The sequence below is a fragment of the Falco cherrug genome, chromosome 13, assembly GCF_023634085.1.
Source record: "Falco cherrug isolate bFalChe1 chromosome 13, bFalChe1.pri, whole genome shotgun sequence".
NCBI classification, from domain to species: domain Eukaryota; kingdom Metazoa; phylum Chordata; class Aves; order Falconiformes; family Falconidae; genus Falco; species Falco cherrug.
In genome coordinates this window covers 7,767,448-7,789,681 of record NC_073709.1, presented here as the reverse complement: position 1 = coordinate 7,789,681, position 22,234 = coordinate 7,767,448, and the positions used below count along the sequence as shown (strand labels likewise).

At 38.9% G+C, this 22,234-nt stretch overlaps 1 protein-coding gene across 4 annotated transcripts in view; it reads right to left on the bottom strand.

The window, feature by feature from the left end:
• The window catches only part of PLCB1 (phospholipase C beta 1), a 401,169-nt gene that overhangs the window by 47,028 nt on the left and 331,907 nt on the right, over nucleotides 1-22,234 (bottom strand). For all 4 annotated transcript variants that reach the window (XM_055725798.1, XM_055725799.1, XM_055725800.1 and 1 more), the window contains exons 27-31: nucleotides 19,913-20,093; nucleotides 17,703-17,779; nucleotides 17,523-17,612; nucleotides 15,228-15,285; nucleotides 13,994-14,080 (exon numbers count right to left, since the gene is read on the bottom strand). In XM_055725798.1, the coding sequence (XP_055581773.1) occupies nucleotides 13,994-14,080; nucleotides 15,228-15,285; nucleotides 17,523-17,612; nucleotides 17,703-17,779; nucleotides 19,913-20,093 (493 nt within the window). The remainder of the gene's footprint in view (nucleotides 1-13,993; nucleotides 14,081-15,227; nucleotides 15,286-17,522; nucleotides 17,613-17,702; nucleotides 17,780-19,912; nucleotides 20,094-22,234) is intronic.

The following is a 22,234-nucleotide window of genomic DNA, read 5'->3' as shown; positions in this document are numbered from 1 at the left end:
TGAGAAGCTAGTGTTAGGCAGTATGGTTTATGTAGCTCTAGAGGTACAGATTTATTCCATTAAGAGGAGAGAGTCTACGCATTAATTGGGAAGTCATGCACATAACGGATGCATGATGACATTTTGATGCTTCGCTTGTCTTCTCCCCTGCCAATCCATCTCTCTGGTTTGCAATCTGCCATTATTCACAACGTGTTAATCTTTGGGGTGAGGATATAAATATGTTTCAGCTCTTTCTGTATGAGAGCATTCAGAAATAGGTACTTGCTGCAAAGACTCTCTCCCTGGAGTGAACAGTCACTGCAGTTTACACAGAGATTGCTGAAAAGAGAATTTATCTAGCAGCTAATTCTCAATGAAACCCTCTTTTCATTACTTTCTCCTATATTTACTATCTAATTTGCATTTATATACCCCTTATTATCTAAACACCTCATAATCTCAAATGTGTTTAACCTAACAAATCCCTAATATAATTCAGGAGCATTAGGGAAGTTTTATATAGATAAGCAGGGATGGTACTTTATGTTGTCTAACATAGGCACTGGGGCTAGAAGGTTAGTATTCTGTCTTCTACTGAGTAAAAAGAAGGAGATGGGTCCTCTGAATTGCCAATCAGCTGCTACCCTGGCCATGTTCAAGCACAGGCTCCTTCCTAAACTGTGAAAAGCGTCCACTGATAATCAGTGCTGTGTTGCCTTTTCTTGGGTTGATCAAACCAGATCAATGTGGCGTTACACCTTTAACTCCCACCCACTCATTGCCTGAGGTCCCTTCCCTCATGCCATTTTGCTGCCAAGGAAGGCTCCCACCGGATTGAAAAATTCTTTGCCCATTTACTGTTTTTCATAAGGGATCCAGGATATTAAGAAGCAGGCAATTTTACAGGAGAGAGAAAAAAACCCAGAGGTTAAATCAGACTGTAATTAACAGAAAAGTGATCATACCAGCTTTAAAATCACCAATATCATTTTATAATACTGAATTTTACATCCTGCAAGGCTGTGGATAACTGGAATTTGACAGATGCATCCAAAATGCATGTATCAAACTAATCTCTACAAACATAGCATATGCAAGTTCTTAATATATCTAGTGAGCATGCATGCATATGTGTATAAAACCAAATCTTTTACTATTAGTTATACACACCAATATGTATATTCATAAATATAAACAAATGGACTATATCTACTGCATGGAAAATTTCCTTATAATTTCCCTTTGACTAAAATTCATACTGGCCAGGAAGGGACTAGTGAGGTTACAGGTAACAGCTCGACTCATAAGCAATGCTTCATTTATTAGTCTTCAGAAGATACAGGGTGCAACCAATCTGATCTTCCCTATAGCAGAGCAGGAATTGCAGCCTCAGATCACAAACCCATGGGCCCATCCAGTACTTCAGAACACCGGGGCTGAGACACAGCCTGCTGCAACCAAAGCATCGCTTGGAAGAGTTTACATAGATTTAAATTATATGTAGGCTACCTACAGTTACAGTAATGCCTGCTTGTTCCCAGGGCTCTGAAGATGTGAACCTCAGTGCAACTGCCTATCAGATGCATTGTAAAATATTGTATTCTGCTATAGGGTATGTGTACATTATTCTATGCATTTTGTTTGGTCTATGATATGTATTTAGAGAGAATATTTGGGGGAAAAAAAAAGAACAAAGAAAGAAAGCGGTAATATTACTGTATCACAGAAATTAGCTTTCCTGTTTTTCTCTCATCTTAATTGAGGTCTGTTTCTGTTGCCAAGCAAGGTCTAGTAGTCTTCCTTGACTTATAAATCAAGGGTGTTTGTTTCACTAAAACTGGTATATAATTGCTTATCAATTATATACCAAAAAGCAATTATCCTTCTTTGCTTGAAGAAAGGAGTGAAAGAGATCAAAGGAAATGTAGAATATTACTGGAAACTCTCTTTGAACAGTGAACAGGACTGGTGAATAGCTGACCAGGTCCCAAAGGGGGAAAAAAAACCCCAAACATATAGGGAAGGATTTTGATAATAAAAAGTTCAGATTTATTCATGCTGAGAATGTAAGCTAAAAAGTTTTAATTTTGTATTCAATGAAATGCCATCTTTAACCCACAAAAGTGTGTCTTTGTCCCTTTCAGACAGGTCAGTATGTGGGCTATTCACAAGGAAAGGAGGGAAATCCATGCTATGAGCCTTTTACCAACAGTTCTCTGTTCAGGATATCCAGCCTGTGCTCTGCCTGACAAGATTCAACCCCCTTCTGTGCAAGAGAAAATGGCCCAGTCACTCTGACAAGGGGTGATTTGGATTAGGTAGCTCAGCGTCTCTGGAGCTAGTACTGTGCCTCTGCAACTGGAATATTTAAAAGGCCAAAGAAGGAGAGAGAGGGAAATGATACAGGCATGGATGTAAGCGGATCACTTCCCTCTGTGCCATATGGCACTATTTTGTAAATTCAACTTCTGGATGATTGGACCCACATTCTGGAGGGGGGAATACATTTTTTACCAAAAAAATCTATTTCCACACTGCTGGGGTGCACAGCCGAACACAATGTACCTGTCCTTTAGACTGCAGTTAACTGGTAGTATCCACTGCATTTGCTCCAGCATTGGAAACGTCAAACACCACATGCAAAACTTGACAAGCTGGGCTGAACACAACAGAGAATCCAGAACAACTGACAAATTCTAGGTAATTTCTCTGATCAGTTTGACATGCACAGTGCACTGATTGCAGTGCTGCCCAGCTCCCTGCTGTCATCTGTCCTGGGTGGCTCATGCCCACCTACACGCTGCAGGTTCCAGCAGCCCCTCTCTTTATACAAAACCTGCCACTAATACCCGCATCAGGGACAGCAATTATCACAATTGCTAAGCAATCCACATCTAATCCTCCATCAGTCCTTGGCCGTGATCTCCAAAGCAAGACTGTAATTGCCCGTTACCTCATCATACCACTGTAACTATAACCGCACAACATTACCAGTCAGAACTCGAGCAGCAGACATAAGGTGCAGCAGTGTATGGGTTGCAGCAACATACTGGTTGCAAACTGTTGCATAAACTTGGAATCATTAAATTGCCTGTCAGAATAAAGCCCACTGGGTTTATGGCTCACAGACTTCTGAGCAGTCAAGATCGCCACTTGGAGAGATGCAGTTCCATTGCAGTTTTTACTGTGTTGGACTGGCCAGAAAATGAAAATTGTAATAATTGAGAATGAGCCAAGAATCTATACTTCACTCTGCAGTAAAGATCCTTTCACCTATATTTCTAATTTTTCCCCTGAAATCTTCACTAGTTCTCAATCTTAAATTGAAATTCTATCATTTTTTTCCCTTCTTCTGCTAGTTTCGGTTGAGGTGGGTTTTTTTATTGCTGTCACTCTAGATATTATTTATCCTATTACACCGGTTTGGGGATGCTTATAAATGATGATTTTTTCATACATCTTTGGAATTTGTGTATCATATCTTTCATCTGATGGAAGACTTTGGAACATGTTCCACAGACACAGTCAAGCTCACAGACATGCAGACCACATCACGTCAGCTCTTTAACATCTCTTCCCTTCAGGGTTCTTCCTCAAATGTGTCTTTTAATCTGAAAGAAACACTATTCCTATAAGCACTTGTAGATACTCCTTGCAATTTAATAGCAGCAAGTGATGGCAAAGAGAAAAAGGGAGGAAAGAGTATAAGAAGTGTAAGTAAAGTAAGAATAAGGAAAGAGTATTGGAAAGAAACAACATAATGTGAAAAGAATTTCAATGCAAGACAGAGAAGGACAAGTAGGAGAGAGGGTAAAACTTAGGAAGTGGGAAAGGAGAAACAGAAGAAAGGGAAGAAAAAAAAAAAAAGACTGAGAAAATACCTCCTACCATTATCAGTAGTATGGTATGCCTGATAGCCCTTTCCTCTTTACTGAATGTCTTAACCCATTATTTCTATAAACCAGAGGCCAACCTGGAGAGCTGCAAAGTGGATAGAAAGAACCAAGACTGAGATTTCCTGGCCTATATTCAATAGGTCTGAAAAGAAAAAAATTCTATCAGATGAACAACAGAACTGACTTTTCACGCATTTTTCTAAGTGGGAGATAAAGAACTAAACCCTGTGATTTTTCACCAACCTCATGTTATTTTCCTACAAAAAATCTCCGGACCCGCCACTCACTCAAAGAAGTCAATGTTACAAGTGTTTAAAACTTTGCCTTGGCCACCCTTGAGCCAGGCTCTGTATCTAACCATGACTAGATTCGGCTTCCCCTTGCTGGACACATTCATTTACTCCACACAAAGCTTACAAATCCCCAGGATGCTGCAAAAGACAACAATTACAGGCACATAGCTGTAGTTTACGTGCTTAGTCACACTTCACAATCTCTTGGTGAGAACCTCCTTCCAAACCACGGCTGGATAACAGGAAACTTACTGAGTCACTATAGTCAAACCTATATACTATTACCATCCACGACTACTGCATTACATGACTATTGCCAGAAATTATATGCAACTACTGTCAGTAAATGTTGATTTGTTGGAGATGAGTCACAGGAGAAATTTAATTAAAAATAATCTTTTCAGGTAAAATCTTTCCCAGCTATTCTGCTACTGCCTAAGGAGGGGTGCCAGACCCTTGGAAGCTGCACCCACGCAGCACAGGAAGCACACACTGAAACGTGGTGGAGATGCTGGTTTCCCTGTCACTGTGGATGGGAGTGCACTTTCTCTCCTTTCTGGATGTACAGGGCTTTCTTCCCCTACCAAGCTTAGTACTCTTAAACTGCTGGGAAAGATACTGCATCTCAAAACAACATCATTTTCTTGTTGAAGAGGTTGTTGCTTCTAAAAACATCCCCACCCTACCCCATGCCCCCCAAATCAGGATTTTCTTCATGATTCTAAATATACTTTTTAATACAGGTAGAATTTTGAAACCCTCACACTACTTTTCTTATTTCTGTTACCCTTTATACTAGTGTATTTATCACCCTGGAGTGTCTCGCTGTAAACAAGAAAAACTCATCACCCATCCTGTCATGAGCGTACTAATAAAAGCATCCTGCATCTTTAACATGTGCTGCAATGTGCACTGCTACCTCATTTCCAGAAATGCAGTGTTATTTTCATTAGCGGCTCTGCTTTGCAGACTGATTTTGCACAAAGACATAAGCACCATCTTAACAAATGACTTGCACATACAAAGCTGTTCATATACTACAATTCTTTGCAGGACCAGTGACTTTATTCCTCTGTTCATTAAGAACACATTTTTCCCCCATTTCATGCATTTTAAAACATCTCTCTAATAAGTTCACATACTAAGCATTAATATTTCTTTTAACATTTTTCCATTAGCTGTCTCAAACTGAATCTTTTGTCATTTGTCATGTTGCACTGAAGATCTGATAATTAAGAAATACGTTGCTGCTGTTGCTCAGTGATGAATGTAGTTCTATAAGAGCACATGGGCCTGTGTGGCATTTCTCATTCAATCTGACTCTGACTTAAGAGTGATGAACATGCGTATAAGATGCTATATATGCATTATATTTGAAGTGCCTGTGTGCTCGCTGCGCTACCATGCATTTCATATATACTGTGTACACACCATGCATAATTTAGCTTATGTTTTATAATGTATTGTCACGGAGTGCTACACTACTCATGAAAAGGTGAAGAGGAGGCAACAGATTGTTGATGTCCTGTTGTTCACTTCGATTTAGCATGCAAGGCACTTGTCTTTGCAGAATCACAATTCTTTTCCTAGCAGGGACTTATCTCGTCAGCCTTAAACATTGCACAATCTAAGCGAAACATCTTGATGCAAAGCGTTTGCAGTCCCTAGCAACTTAAAACTTTTTCATATCACTTTCAGTTGTTTTTTTCTTTAAAGATAATAACGTTACCACACCAGTTAGTTTCATGCTCTTTTTTCTCATGGGCAGTTGCTACCTTGCAGCTTGCTGGCCACCTGGCACACATTTCGGGAAATTTTTGCTGTGGAAAGCAATAAATGCTGAACCACAGTGAGCGCATGAGTGGGTCACAGGGGTGAGGGTTACTGAGGGACAGCTGGCACTTCACTTTAACCCAACAGACACGCTCTACAGTTGAGCAGAGAATGGGACAGTGCAGATGGAAGTGCTTTGAGAGGCTACAGAGAGCAGATAAGGGGTCTTTTAATGTTATATGATTCACTCCAGGTTGGTATTTTCTTGTCATCCTTGGCCACCTACAGTACAGAGATGCATCTTCTGCAAATACAACATGCTGTCTCTAGGACATTATCATCCTGAACCTGACTTTGCAAAAAGAAGCTATACATTCACTTTTCACATCCTTTTCCCAGTTTTCCACCTATGGCATAAAACATCGCACCCTTCTCTGCATAGGAAGTCCACTTGTTTTGAAAAGGATTAACTATTCACAAATGTTAAAATTAGAAGTTAGGTGTACCTTAGTAATTTATGTTACAAAAGGAGAAAAGAAAGTTTTTACTTTTCAATGTGTATTACACAACTGATAATCTTAATGGTGATTTATTACTTCCTTTTTCTCTCTTTAATTGAACTGCTTCCTAACTCAAATTAGGCATGTAAGAGAATTAAGAGTAACAGTGCAGTACTGTAAACTCAGTTACTGTACAAATGCAATTAATTTTCTTGCTTTTTAACAGGTGGGTTTGTTATGGTATACTCCAACATATGGGTTGTGCACATGGTGATCGTGTTCTGAAAGAACGGCCTGAACTGCAAGGAAACATGGTCTGTTCTGTCATTTTTGAGCGATCATCACTGTACCAGTCCATTATGAATCAGACACATGCATACTTTTATCTGCATAATGGTAAATAATGACACGTTTATTGCTTATCATTCACACCCAGTTGGGCTAATCTGTCCTCCCTTCCAACATCTCCATGATATTGCAGAAGCTAACATGGGTGGTAAAAGCATGCAGCTTGACCTGGAGGAGCAGTATGGATGCTGTATGCTGCCCTGTGTTGCCGTGGCCATTGGTAGATGCCAAGCTGGATGCCTCTCTGAAAGCCAAAGAGATCTTTCAAACAGGTACCTCTGCACTGTCCCAAGACTGGAGTGTTCTGGGATGTCAGGCTGTATCACGCCAAGCTGGGCACCCGTGGGGAACAGCTGAGAACAGAGTATGGTCTGAGCTTTGCTTTGGATTTTGTATCAGGAAGACTAATTAATAATTAACCGCAGCAGGCTAAGACATGAGCCATGGGCTTATCTGAGATGAGTAAAATAATGGAACAGCTTCACTTGTGCAAAATAGCAAAAACCAGTGAGGTTTCCTTCTTTCAGGAAGAATTGTCAAATTTCTGTGAGTAAGTTATTTGCTCATAGATGGTAGCTGCATACTGAAATAATTTTTCTTAAACAAACCACTCCAACCTCCCACTCCCCCAGTTCTTATTTATTAGCAAGTTATTCAGGAAAATCTCACTAACCTTCACAAATCCAATCTGTCTGCCACATGACCTCCATTACGGACCATACTTTTGCCTTCACTACTATCAGTTTAAATCACCAGCAACTCTACTAACTTCATAATGTTTCTTTTGATATACACTACCGCAAAACTGAAACAAGTTTGCCCTTTCAAATAATTTATTTTCCATTTGTTTTGCAGGTCCAGATCAAACCCAAGATTTTCTCTGACTTTCAGTAGAATGAGCCATATTAGAAAAATATCACCCTCTATCAATAAACTCGAATCTAAAAGTCTCATACTTTCCCTCATGTCCCTTTCATTAAAATATTTCTTTATGTTTACATTCTTCCTACAAAGGGTTTGTGACATTTTTATTTAAAGGAAGTGATACCAGAATTCATTAAAATAAATTTTAAAAGCATTTTGCACATTCACACCAGAAATGTGATGCTGTTGATTTGAAAGTTAGCGTTCCCAAGACATATGGATATGTGCAAGTTCAACACAGGAAGACACTTAATTAACACAATAAATATCACCTCAAATTGTTAGATGTATCTTTTTTGACCTGATAGCCGTTTCTCACACTGTCATATTATTCTGCTGGAAAAATAAATAATCCTTAAAAATGTGGAATTGTGAAGAAAAGATGTAAACAAGCAAGTAATGTCTTAATCCAAAATAATTCTTTGCGCATCCTGTTATTTGGATTGAAGTCTTAATTTCAGGCCTAGTGATGAGCTCATCACATCACAGAACTTACTGGTATACAACTGGCATAGGATAAAGGTCAGCCTATTTCCTTTTAATGAGTGAAGTGAGATTATTTACTGCTCAATTTACAGGCTGAAAGTGCATTCTGCAGTGTTTATCCATTGGGAGAAACAGAAAAAAATAAGACAACCCTAGTTTCTCCCAAAAATACTCCGTAACTGGGGACTGCTTAGCAATTGCACTAATAAAACATTTAAAGAAACATCAGGGCTTAAGCTACTCAAAGCTTATTGGATAATTAAGCTGATTGTCACTTAGGACTTGATGCTGAGAGGTGCTGAGCAAAGTGCCAAGATCCTCAAGTGAATAGTCCATGAAAACTGCATCATTTGATTTAAATGTACACTCCAGTTCAGAAATAGGAAGATGCCTGAGATCAAGTCACAGGGAGATTTGGAAATTATCAGTCTAGAACTCTTTTTTTTTTTTAATATTCCTTTTAAATATTTGTGGTTCACTGAGGCTAAGAAAATTCCATTCATTTCTCCATGCTGTTGCCCATTTAATGAGGCAGAGAAACATTTTATTATTCCTCTCTGATGAATACACAAGCACCAAAACCCAAAGCTGAACAGTGAAACAGTAAATTATTTCAATCCTCTTAATTCTATGCTTTTTTGGCAGACAATGCCATAAGTAATTTTACGTGTGCAGCTGCAGACCCAGATGAGATTTCTTTTTAAACTTTGGAAATCTTTAAATTGAGTGACCTAACAAAAGAAATAATTGTTACCTGAACAGGGAGAAAATAAAAGGATAGCTTTCCAAATACTACACTGTTGATCAACTCTTCCCCTTCCCCTTTTTTTTTGGAAATGAGTCCGAATACTACTTTACCAGGGCAACTCTCCCCCATTCAATCCAAATCCATGCAATTCAAAGTCCCATGAAACTCAGTAAACTGAAATAACCTTTTCCTCCAAAATCCTTCCCCAAAATTCTTGAAGAGTTGCCTGTGGTTGAACTGGAATGCATTTGGAAGTGTTTGAATTAAGTGCAGCTAGCCTAAAGGACAGTTTGGCTTCCTGCAGAGGTGTAAAGGATCAAAAAGGGATTGTGGTGGACAGTGCATTGTTATTGTGAATTATGCAGTGAGCTGAAATGACACTGGAATAGTCATCAAAGTTCCTAAGAGCTGCTCTCTTCCAGTTGAGCTGACAGAGTGACTCTGAGCTTTGAGGTTAACTGAAATAAAACCTAAAAGTGCTGTAAAATACATTTGCTCTATTTGGCTTCTTTCTAAAGTTAGAGCGGTAATACTGCTGACCCTATTTAACTCAACGACATCATCTGCATGAAGATGACCACAAAGTTTAACTAAACACATATGACAAGCTGTAGCCTTCATAAAGATAAATGGGGTTTTTTGATATTCTAAGAAACCAGAAATCATCAGTCTGAAATCTATGAAATCATTCATTGGCTTTTCAAATATCTTCATTTAAATAACACTCAGAAGGAAGGAGTCATTATCCAGCACTGTTTCATTAACAGGCTTACATGATACGTGACTGTTTGTAAAAGCAGCTAGTCCAAAGAAGAAAGAGCTTGGAGGTCCTTTCCAGCCCTGTGTAACAGAAAGGCTGCACTGGAGTTATGAGAGGCTTACTGCTGTAAAGGATCAGCACCTTGTTAATTTTTTCTATAACTTGAATATGTATCATTTTATGCTGCCATAAATTTTTCAGGTACAGTGCTAATATTAATTATTGATTGGATGTAGAAGTGCCAACTCCCATCAGGTGCAATTAATAATGCATGTCGAATTGGCAGATAATTAATGTATGTTCTTTGAAAGTGAGTTAGCATGCATTAGATGCTTATATTTTCCATTATCGAGGACTGATTTATAATTTTTTTAAATGGTATCCGTTATACTTTTTGAGGAGAAAAAGGAATTTTATACCTTAACACTGTATTCTCACTCATGTGAAAAACCAGAGAGATGCAACATTTCTAAGAAAGTTTGCACAGCTTATGGTGCCTCTGTAGATCTGTTGGACCTTTTCCCCCAGGTAAAGCCTCACTGAACAGCACCATTTCCCACAGACCTCCAGGAGCCCACACCACTCGGCCGGCCCTGGCAAAGCTGGGGCTCTGAACAGCAGAGCAGCTGTGAGCAGAAACATGAACGCAGGCTACAAAATGTTACACCTTCCTTGACAGCTGGGACTGTAAGAATATGGTCCACTGAAGCCAACAGAAGCCAGCTAACTCCGCTGGGAGCAGGCGCTGACTGCAAGGGCACAGGAGTCTCAGCTATTACACTGAGATTTAAGTGTAACTCTGACCCATGAGCATAAATAACAAAAGTCTCATTGATTTCAATTAGAGGAGGCTTGGGTCTATTTACTGTAACTGAGTCGGTTCTTAGAAAAATAATTAATCCCTTGTCATGTCTCGTGTGTATTGGTTTTTGTAATTACAATGAAATTGGAGGCAAGAGGGGTGGGTGGGGAAGGAAATGTGTTTATTTATGTTTAATTTGATGCACAAGCTGTAAAGGACAAAGAAATTGAGATGTAATGACCATGCCCATCCTCGATGCACTCCTGTGCCTAGATAAGGACTGCCAGACACACACTATAGTGGACAATCTAAAATCACACACTGCTCTAATGTACAGAATCCAGTACTGCAGTGTAAAGAGCTGTCTTTCTATAGCAGCCTCCACAGCATGCAGAGGAGATGCCCAAGGGGAAGAAGATAAGGACAGGACAAGCTTAATGTGTATCAGTGCTAAGAGGAGGAGACAAAGAATTAGAATGGGTGAGAAGAAAAATACAAGCTGTTGCTGATAATAAAGCTGCCAGTAGATAATGTAAGAGAAAAAAAAAAAAAAAAAAAAAGGAGTAAGAGAAAAGAAAATACACTTGGACTTGTTTGCTAATGATGCTGTTAGGAAAAAGACAGTGGCAGGAGAGCATTTGAACTTTGCTTCCACTGTACTTGCACTAAAATGGCAAGTTAGAAATTTCTTGACCTAGAGTCCGTGAGTATTTGACTTCTTAATGAAGTGATAGTCCCCTTTTCCAAACATGTTTGTGGGAGTGGCTGGCCTGTTTCCATACACACACACACACATGGATTTGATGACAATACTCGATTTCTAGTTTCTACAGAGATTAGTGTGTCATTAAGGTATCCTCGTTACTTACACAGATACAGCATGACATCCTGGTCTCATTAAAGCCAATACCTACACTGACTTCAGCAGGACCACAATAAGCTGAGGAACTATTTCCAACCTCTTGCCTAAAAGTATCAGTTCAGGAAGTAAAGTCTCCAACTCTTCTATGAGGAAAAAAAATTGGTTTTGGTTATCAATAGCCCCACAAATGAAAGCTGCAAAACAGTCCTGCATTCAAACATTAAAAATAAATTATATATATGACAGGCAGAGTTTACAGGTGTAAATCAGTCCTGAGTTAAGTACTTCCATCTAAACACATGGCATTTTAAACAAAAAGCAAGCCCTCTGCCTCCGTACAGGGAACCAATTTGAATCCAGTTTGCGTTGTTTCTAAAAGCTGTTGTCTAAAATGTCAGAGCTCTAAGGCAAATTTTCTTTTGGTGACCTACACACACCACAACATGGGAAGCTGCAAACTCATAATTTAAAAAAGAGAAAAAAGAAAAATCTCACTGGAGTGGCAGTCTGTTGGCAACACTTTACGAAATTATATTCTTCCTGGCTATGACAGAGCTCTGTGCATACAATCATAACACAACAAACTGTGAGTCAGTAATAAATAATCAAATGACAGTGATTGATGATGGTAAATGTCTCCAGTGGAATTATTAGTAAAAATACTAAAAATTCTTTCCCTCTTAATGTATTAAACTCTTTGTTTAGGGGTTGAGGTGCTACTGCCAGAAAAACCGTTTAACACAGCTAGCATAAATTTTAGTGGGTGTCAGCATGCTGAAGCACGAGAGACTAACCTGTTAAATAAGTTGCCCCAAAAAAGGCTGCTGTTTGCATAAAATACATTGGTTCTTCTCAGCTGGGAAATCATTTGATCTATTTTATATCATACGTCCTGTCACTTGGGAAGCAAATATGGATATGAAATATGAACATGAAGCAAAACATAAAAAGAGACTGAATAAAATGAGTAATTATGTTTTCTCTAAATCCCCTCATGCCAGCAAGAGGCACATACCATCATGAGCTCAGCAAAGTCTGCCCGTTTCAGTATGTGGGAAAGGAAAAAAAAAACCACATCCTGCAGCCAGGCCCTGTGAGGCACATTACTGCAGAGGGTTTTCTCAGGAGAAACAGAGAGCACTGACTGAGCAGTGCTGATTACCCCAGCGCTTGAACTGATGGCCAGATGCAGGGGAAGACAAGGGATCTGGAGCTGCTCTGTGCCATGACCTAACACTTGGCACAGGGACAGCTGATGGAAGAGTCTAACACTACTGGCCCAGCACAATCTTTCAAAATGCAATCCAAGTCTTCAGTGACAAATTTTCAGTGCTTTATGCTACTTCTGAATTAAAGTGATAAATTAGGGGGGAAAAAATCCAGAAAAAAAAGAAGAAAGGACACAGACACAGTGTCCAAGTATTTGTGAAAAGCTAGTGTTAGAAATACTGGAAAATTATTCTTTGAAATTTAAAATTCCAACATTTAAACCGCAGCCTTTTTAGTTCACATACCTGAGAAGCTCATGACCCTACAGCACCAAATATAAAGCATAATATTATTGTATAGCCTTTACACCCAGACGCCCACAACACTGAAAAGTTCCAGCTTATTTATAAATGTTATTTCAAAAAAGATGAGCAGAAAACCAGAATTGCAAACATTTTTATTTTTCCAGACTGTTGTAAACTTCTAGCTATTCAGACCTTAGCCTAATTTATTCTCTGGATATTTCACAGAAATGACATGACAACACTGATCAGCTCACACCCAGTGCTAGACTTTAAGCTGTAATACAAGCACAGAAACGGGACTGTGGACACGGACAAGGAATTAAAAGTGAAGCCTAGAACACACATGTGAACAAGTGAAGTAAAAATGAAAGCAGACATGACACAGCGGGCTGTGAAGCGTCATACTTGGTATGAACTCTGCTGAAAACAAGTCTCCCTCTGTACAAAAGTCTGGTTATATATAGTTACCTAGGTTTTCCTACAGGAAAATCATGTACGAGTGAAGGACTCTGAACCTTCTCCATTGAAGTCAATGGCAAAAATACCACCAGCTTCACTAGAAGCAAGAGTCAGCCTGCAGCCTTTAGGATTAAAAATTGTATTTCAGAGTATTACAAGTTGATGCAGTGCAGAAAAACAAATAGAGGAAATCCAGCAATCAATGTAGAATATTAAGCACTATTATTATGAAAATTTCATTGTTTTCCACAGAAATATATACTCATAATTTATCACAAATATCTGCGGCAAGCATGCTAAAAAGATATCTCTTTTTCTTTTCAATGTAAACTGTGTTTTGGTTTTGTACTGCTAAAGCGCAACGCAGTGATGGGCACACTCTGCTGGTCAGAAGCACCGTTTACACTGGAAGCTTTTTAACAACACAAGTACTAAAAACCAAACCCCATCTATGACATCTGCACTTGAAGTGGTGCTCCATACTAAACTGCTACTCGACATCTTTTTTCATCCTGAATATTAAAGACAATGGCTATGATGCTATGAATGGACTTTTTCATGTTTAAACATCAGCCTACCTGCTGGAGGAACACTTTTCCTGAACGACAGTTTTTAGCAGTATAACACATGTTCAAAAACTCTTTACCTTAGGCTTTTCATCCAGTATTTGCTGACGAATCTCCTTGTGTTTCTCTACAAGTTTCTCCTGTCTTTTACTCTGAGCATCTTCTAGCTATAAGAAAATAGCAGAGGATCTTCAGAGATTGCAAATCCTCACTTTCCCACCCTTTCCCCAACAAATATTCCATCCATCAAAATTAAAACGTTATAATCAAAACTACGAATAATTCTAATATGAGTTACCACCATTGTCACAACCACCCCTGAGGACAACTGCTGTAACAGTTGTGTGTGGACAATATCTCAGATTTTACACATGAGACTTAGTATCAGAAATGTCTAAAAGACTTATTGTAGACTTATAATGCTATTAAAAGCATAATGCATTTTAAAAAGTCATATTATTTTGCTTTATATTTTCGTGTACAAGCTGTGTTAGATGGACTCTGTTCCCAGAAGAGGAGGATTTGCATCCTAGAGTCCTACATGCACATGCTGATAAATTTTGGGCCTTATTTAATAAAGCACTCAGACATGTGTCTGACTCCAACAGGAACTACACACAGTTAATTTGCTAATTCTTCAGATTGCTTCCTGAATCAATGCCTCTGTGAGCAAAAATGGGCCAACTTTTGAACAGAACTCTCTCGGCAGTGAAATTAGGAGAAAATTCAATAGTAGTATATGTTTCACAGTGATTTCACATACCAAAACACTGCAGTGCATACTTTCAGCCCAGTGTAAACCACCTACAGCTTCAGAAAAAACACCTACTAGCATCAGTAATGAAATTCTTTGATTAGTGTTTACAGAGCTCATAGAATTTTTTTTCATTTGAGTAACTGTATTAATGTAATTAGGGTTAAAATTGTTAAAACATACTCTGCAATTAAATGTTTATTGACTTTCAGAGTTCCTTATGCAATCTTTGCGTTTGTGAAACAGCAAGTCAATTAAAAAAAATGGTACATTTTCCATGAATAAACACAGGATATTCAAAGATGTAATCCTAAGCATATTAAAATCTGCCACTATTAGCACCAAGCCCCAAACACTGACTAACAATTAATGAAGATCTGTCTGAAATTCCAGTTTTCCTTTAACTGGAATTTGGAGAGAAGTCTACACTGCATGTGTTAAAAATCAGCATTTGCAGAACCTTTACAGAAACGTAGAACGTGCAGTTTAATATGACCTAAAATATGAAAGATAGTATTTTACACCAAAACTGGGAAAATAAAACATATGGCCTGACATACCCGTTTTATGTACTGCACCACCTCCTGGATATACGATCGAATCATTTCAGTCTTCTCTCTGGGGTGAAACAGTCAACAACTTATTGTAGTCAGTAAGATAACACCAACATATTTTAATCACCGACAACTCCTTACAAAATAAGTAAGGTTCTGTTTCGAATGTAAGGATCTGCCTACTTAAATTTTTATCTGCTTCCTAAATGTGCCCTTTGTAACAGGCTGCATCTTTATTGTATGAAGGACTCTGACTTCCCCATGACCTACCACAACAAACTCCCTGCTCTGTCACAACAGGCTTTTACCATAGGATACTGCCACATCTTGAAAGTGATGGTAGCGTTCCTTAAAGCCCAAACGTTAGTCTGGGAGAGTGTGCTATCATCAGTAGATGCACACTGCCACATTGTGGCACGTTATGTAGTAAAGAACTGTCGCTGTCAGTGAGCAGATACTGCTGGTGACATCTCTGAGACAATGGCAAAGTTCCCACAAAAAGCAGGGCTTGACTTCGGTGCCCAGCTTTGCTCTGTAAACCTCTTAAAGCTGAACTTGGAGGAAACACTTGAACTTTAAGTGACTTTGCGAGGTAGTTATTAAAGTGATCATCAGTCAAAGACTGAAGACAAGATCCCCCAAAGTGATAAATGCACAAAAAATAACGACTTGTAGATACTCAAGTTGACCAGATTCAGGACAGTACTCTAAAACCTAACTGCCTAAGTCAGGAACAGGGAACTGCTGGTCAGGTGGCACGAAAATCTGATGGGGTTAGGTAGATAGACAAGCCCTGCATGCATGTAGGAATTAGAAAAATTAAGTAAGAACAATTTCTTTCCCAAATTTGTGTAAGAGCTTTAAATAAACAACAGCCTAACCTGGATGACTTGAATGGGATTCACCAGAAGGTCTCGCTACTCTCTGTCCTACTCAAGAGTGAGGACAAACCATGTCACTGGACAGAGGAAAGCTGTTTCCCATGTAGTTCCCCACCTCACCTTTCCCAAGAGCTCTTTGAAAAGCCTAGCAAAGGAAAGCCCTTGGGAAAAATGAGAAAAAAATAAAATGAAAACAAAAAAGAATTTCTACCTGTCTGTTTCTGAGCCTTTCCACTAGTATCTCATTAACCTCTCAGCAAATAATTTCCTATTGCAATTGATTTTTAATGCTATAACATTTTCATAATGATTGACTGCTTTTTTGTAATATGACTTCCATACCCTCTGACTGGCTCTAACTATATTGAGTATTTCTCCCTTTTTTCATAATCAATTATTGTCATTATGTTATCTTTTTTTCTAGGATGTTTACTAAAATTCTGTAATATTGATTCTTATCTGTTGCAGTTCATTGTGTGTGTGTGAGCTTCTTTCAGTGTTACCAAATGCACAGATTCTATTTTGAGATGCTCCCAAGCCCATATAAACCTTTTTACCTGTAGAAAAGCAAACAGTTGTGTCTTTGTTGCTTGGTAAAGCTCGGATATTCTAGATTATTTTTTTTCCCTCCTGTATTTTTAACTGAATATCCCAGCAAATGATGGAAGATTAAAACACTCAGTTTTCTTTTTGAGCTGCTTGCCAAAACAAATTAAGGAGGACAAACAAACCTAGATACTGTTCCCTTGGGGAGAATATAATCAACTTGCACAACTACAGTTTGTATTGTCTGGTGGTACCTTAATGAAATTAATATTCCTGTCCCTGTTCCCAGCAACTGCTCCCTCAGAGCTCAGTTTTCCTCTCTCTTCCACCCAAAGTGACTGCACACTGCGTAGCACTGACACTGGAGCAGAATCAGTAGCACAGCATCTGAGGGGAATTTCCCACAAAAGTAAAGCAAACCTTCCATTGTGTTGCTGCTACTTGTTCTGGAGAGCGGCTTTAACAGAGCTAAGAAGATTAGCTAACTCACAGATAAAAACCTAAGTTAAGGTGAAATCAAACCCTGTGAAATTGAAGCCACGAAGTGTGTTTATACCCAGAGAAACAGTGTCTGGATTAACAGCATGCTGGCAAATCACTCTGTCATGCCACTCACAGGCGCAGCCCCATACCACACAGCACCTTTGCAGCTGACCCAGACTCTCAATGCTCGAGCAACAGGAGATTAGATTAGTCCCAGGAAATTAAATTTGTATCAGCAGAAGTAAGGAGGACTCCACTGCTCTGGTGAGGTATTCCAGTCTGACTAGAACCTGCCTTGTATTTAGGGTTGAGACCTTTCTTTGATTTTCCAGTTGTGAAAAATCTTGTCTCTTTATAACATATAAGGATATGGATCTAGGGATATACTTACTCTTCCATTTGATTTTTATCCTTGGATTTTGCTTCAGTGATCTTCTCCTGCCTCTTCTTGTCCATTTTTTTCTTCAATTCTTTCTTTTCTCTAAAGCATAAAAAATAAAGGCAAGTTCAAAATGTATCTAAAAAAACCCCACATGGAGTAGCAATCAATTATAAGGGAATAGCACCTTACTTTTCACATGTTTCTTTCAGTTTCTTTAGCTGGCTGTTCTGACACTCCTCTGCAACATCTGTCAACTTCTGAATAAGCTAAAAAAATCCCAAGAAACAAAAACATGTATTTTCAGCTAAACATCATACATACATGTAAATTTCCTCAACAATCTGTAGCAAACATTAAAGTGTTATACCATTCCCTGATTAATTAGCAATGATCAAAAGCCAGTAAAAACACTTACCAGTGTAAATATATTCTTAACTTGTGGACTTCAGCCAGACTTGTATATGTCCAGCTTGCACAGAAACTACTACTTCTTTGCACATAAAGGTGATATAGTTTCAGAATATTAAATGTAAAATCAAAGTATATACTGCAGATTTTAACTTTGCTAGGAATTAAAATGCCTACATTAATTCATAAATAGTCACAACCTGAATTTATGCAATAGAAATTACAAACTGAATTCCCATGTCACTAAATATTCCAGGTTTTCTGTGAGTGCTGGAAACATTCCTCTTGCATTGAACATTATTACATGGAACAGCTTGGATTTCAGGGTAGTCAGGTGGATATTGAAAATTCACACACGATAGCTAAGAAAGCTAAGCATAGTTAGGCATAGCCTACATTTTGACCACAGAATTAAGTTTTCAAAAAACCTGAGTTGTCAGTTTGAAATGTGCTGTGCAGCACTGGGTCCAACCTCATTCGTTCTGTAACAGCTAACAAAAAGCATGCCTGTGGTGGTGATGCTGACGGGAGAGGACATACGGACAGGGCTTGTGTGCTAGTTCAATGAATAGTGAATCAAAGTGGGAAATGGGACCAATTTGGTTTGATCACCCCCTCTAGTTTAAGTCTGATTCTCTAAAATAATCCTCTCAGGATGATAAACCAGAGGATGTATAATAAAGCCTAGCTAGTCTGATCCAGCTTTTCATTCCTTAGATAAAAGAAGAAAGACACCGGTGATAGGCTCTCCTCTAAAAGAAAGACATCAGAAAGAATCTCCCAGCTGCAAGGCAGATTTTAATTGGAACATTAACTTCTGCACAGCTCAGAGGGAAAACTGTCTGAAGGTTCTGTGCTAAAAAACGAATTTATCCTAACTGGATAATGTAACTTTGCTTTGCGAAATGCCATTTTCCATTTTGAAATGAGAAAGGAGTTAGCTTACAATATAAGCCCAACTATGTGGGTCCAAAATGGTTCATTTTTATAAAAAAAAAAATCTCTGAGATGCAGCCAGCAACTGTTACTGGAACGCGGACTGTCTCCCCGTGGCACAGATAACTGCATCCATGTGCACACTGGAGCTGCTGTGGTTCACATACGACTGGTGACAAACAGGGCACCACTGGGGAACAGCAGCTCCATGCTGTGACCTATGGGAATGAATTTGTGAAAAGGCATGGCTGAGTGACACTCACACATATCACTCCTCTGACCTGCTCTTTTTGGATGGCAGGGTAGAGTAAACGAATCACTTCACCCAACAGTCATGAGGCAAAATATCACGTAATAGAGAAGAAATTGTGAGGATTCTCTGGGGCTGAGAAACAGTCTGCAGTCCCATAAAATCCTTTAAAAATATTCTTTTCTGCCTAAAAACATCCATCGGCATCAGCTGCCATCTGCTCAAGCTCCTCTATTTGAGCTCAGAGAGCCTATGATCCTGCTGTAGTTGTCAGCCAAACTTCAGCTGTAAAAACACAAGCTGGCCTGGACTGATGGACACAAAATATTTCTTCACTATACAGATTATGTCCTGCAGCCCCTTAAAGCATTCTTCTGCAACAGGAACACTGTGTGGCACAACTCTGTGTCCTGAGGAATGTTTGAATCTATTTTCATTTATTTATTTTCATGGTGTTTCAATTTATTGTCCATCTAATCCTGCCTCCTTGGGAGTTGTACGTTTAAAAGAGTGGCAGAACAAAACAGGAACGTCATCCAAACGTTGCAGTAACCCAAGACTTACATCACCAGACTCTACATTAGCAGTACTAATAATCCCGTTGCCTTTCTGCCTTCCATCCAAAGCCTTCCAAGTGTTTGTGACAGTGACACAAGTACCCCTTGAAGCTGCAGCAGACCACAGGGAAATCAAGCTCTGAAATGGACTCCAAGTAAGAGGAAGCCCCACTTAATGATAACGTCATGCTGCTCTCATTACTCACCCTGAGACTGCTAAAGAAAAGTGGACAATATAACGAACGTACCAGCTTAATGTGCTCTCGTTTCTGGTACTTTTCACTGTAATACTGCTCCTGTCGGAGATTTAGCAGCTGCTGCTGTTGCTTCTCCTTCAGCTCAACTAGCTTCTGGGTCATTTCAGAGTCAAGTGCAGCTAATTCCTGTTCAATAGTTGAAGAACTGTGGTCTGGGCTGCCTGTTTCAGATCTGCAAAGACACACACACACCCCACCAAGGTCTAAGTCACTAGGCATGTACATTCTGCCCCATGTTTAAACCTTGTTTTTAAGGCAGCTGGTTATATGTAGCCCATTAGGGAGTTCCTCAGCCCCACATATAGTGCCAAAAGACGATTTTAGCTCTAGTAAGTCCAATAATTTCATCTTTTACTAAAAAAAGAACATTAACAGTTTGTTAATGTGATGGCTATTGCTTTTAAACCTCACTTTACTAATGCAGAATGGTGATGTGAACCAGACTTGGTATAAATGAACTATAAATGTAACTGTGAAGATTTCCCATAAACAGATGTCCATGGAACTTGCTTATCCACTTCCAGACAGTTAACTTGAACTTCAAAGCTGCGCAGTCCTCAGCAGAAATGATGAATGCTAAGTATTTTGAAAACCAAATCATCCCTGCAAGCACTTAGCAATAAATCTAAGAGCATAACTTTACATCCGCATTTATGAAATGCTTAAAATGGTAGGAACATCCCTTTATTTGTTATTTTCTCCCTGCTTCAGGAAATGCCACACATAGTACAAACAGAGCAAAATGCTCTATGGACTGATACTTTAGGAGGAAAGTTAACACCCCAGTGGGGAATAACCTCAGAAAGGCAGCACAAAATAAAAATACAATGAGAAGCTAAAAGGCAACACTAAAGGAACAGGTTTTTACCTTTTGTGGTTGTTTTTTTTCCCCCTTTCTTGAGACAGAAGGAAGAATAGATGCAATTGTGAAAGGAGACAGAATGACATTACAATGCTCAAAGAAAAAATGAACAGCAAAAGCAGTATCACTCTCAGACCAGCACTAAAATAAAGCCAAGGAAAAAAAAATTATGCTGTGTCCCTGCTCCACTGCTGTGTTTACTGCTGTACTCAGGTGTTAAATCAGTTGCCTGGGAAACCTCAGAACAGTGAATGAGATGGACAAATCAGCAAAACCTTGAACAGAGAGAGCCGACACTGAGAAAAATGACTTGGCTACCCAGAAATGTGCAGATTACAGTGCAGAGAACTTGCTACACTGGCTGCCTCTCTTCTCTCTCCCAGGTTCAAGTTTGCAGCTGCTGTCAATTCGAGTTACTTCAACTGGAATAATGTGAAGCTGCTTTCATCAGTCTGAGGACATAAACCCCAAGGTAGCCTCTTTTTATTTCTTGTATTTTTATTGTATTTGAATATTCTGCTAAGAAGTTAAGTGGTGTCAGTGTGATAGGTGAGGATAATTTAAATACAGAGCCAGAAGGCAGAATTAATGAATATTAAAGTCAGCATATTATGCCATTACACTATACATTTGAAAGCTGACATTTTTCTTGTAGTTTTGGGAAAAGAAATAAGGCCAATTTCTAAGCATTGGCTAAAATACTGTCTTCTAAGGGACATGCCCATTAAAGAAACTTCAGAACACCTGCAAAACACTTGTGCATGTGTATAAATAAATACGTCAAACTTCCTACAGACAATGGCTTTACTGAACCCTGGCCCAATTTTAGACAAGGGCACAAAACATCGATTACTTCTGACCAGAGACAACACATTTTTATCGCAATCCGATACAGGGACTCCTGATGAAGTAGTGATTTATACCTTGCAGTTACAGGCAAATAGCTACAGTAATAATTTAAAATTATTAAATTATTATTTTTCCTGGGATGCGGTATTCTATTACAAGTCTGCTGCTTGAGAGAATATGTACTTGCAAGTTTGAATCCCTTAAAAATATATTTCTGCCTTTTTAAAATTTGAGCTCAGATCTTTTAACCTTCAAATTTCTCTGTATCTGCACATAAACCCGCACATCTCTGAAATCACTGTGACAGTTCCACTGAATAGACTGCAGGGTTATATTGCCTGATATCATGAATGATTTATGGTCAGATCATAACAAAAGAAAAAGAGAGGATCCTTTTTGCTCAAAGATAAACGAGTCATGTTATTTATTCAGTTTGATTTTCTGCTTAAATTTGAATAGAATATGCTAGAGAAGAGAAAGAAACATGACTTTTTTTGTTTGCCACTCTCTGTCACACACATTGATGATGGAAAATACAGTGGATAAAACACCACTGTGCGTGCAGTTGACAACCAGACCTCAAGCGAGTTTGTTAAACTTAA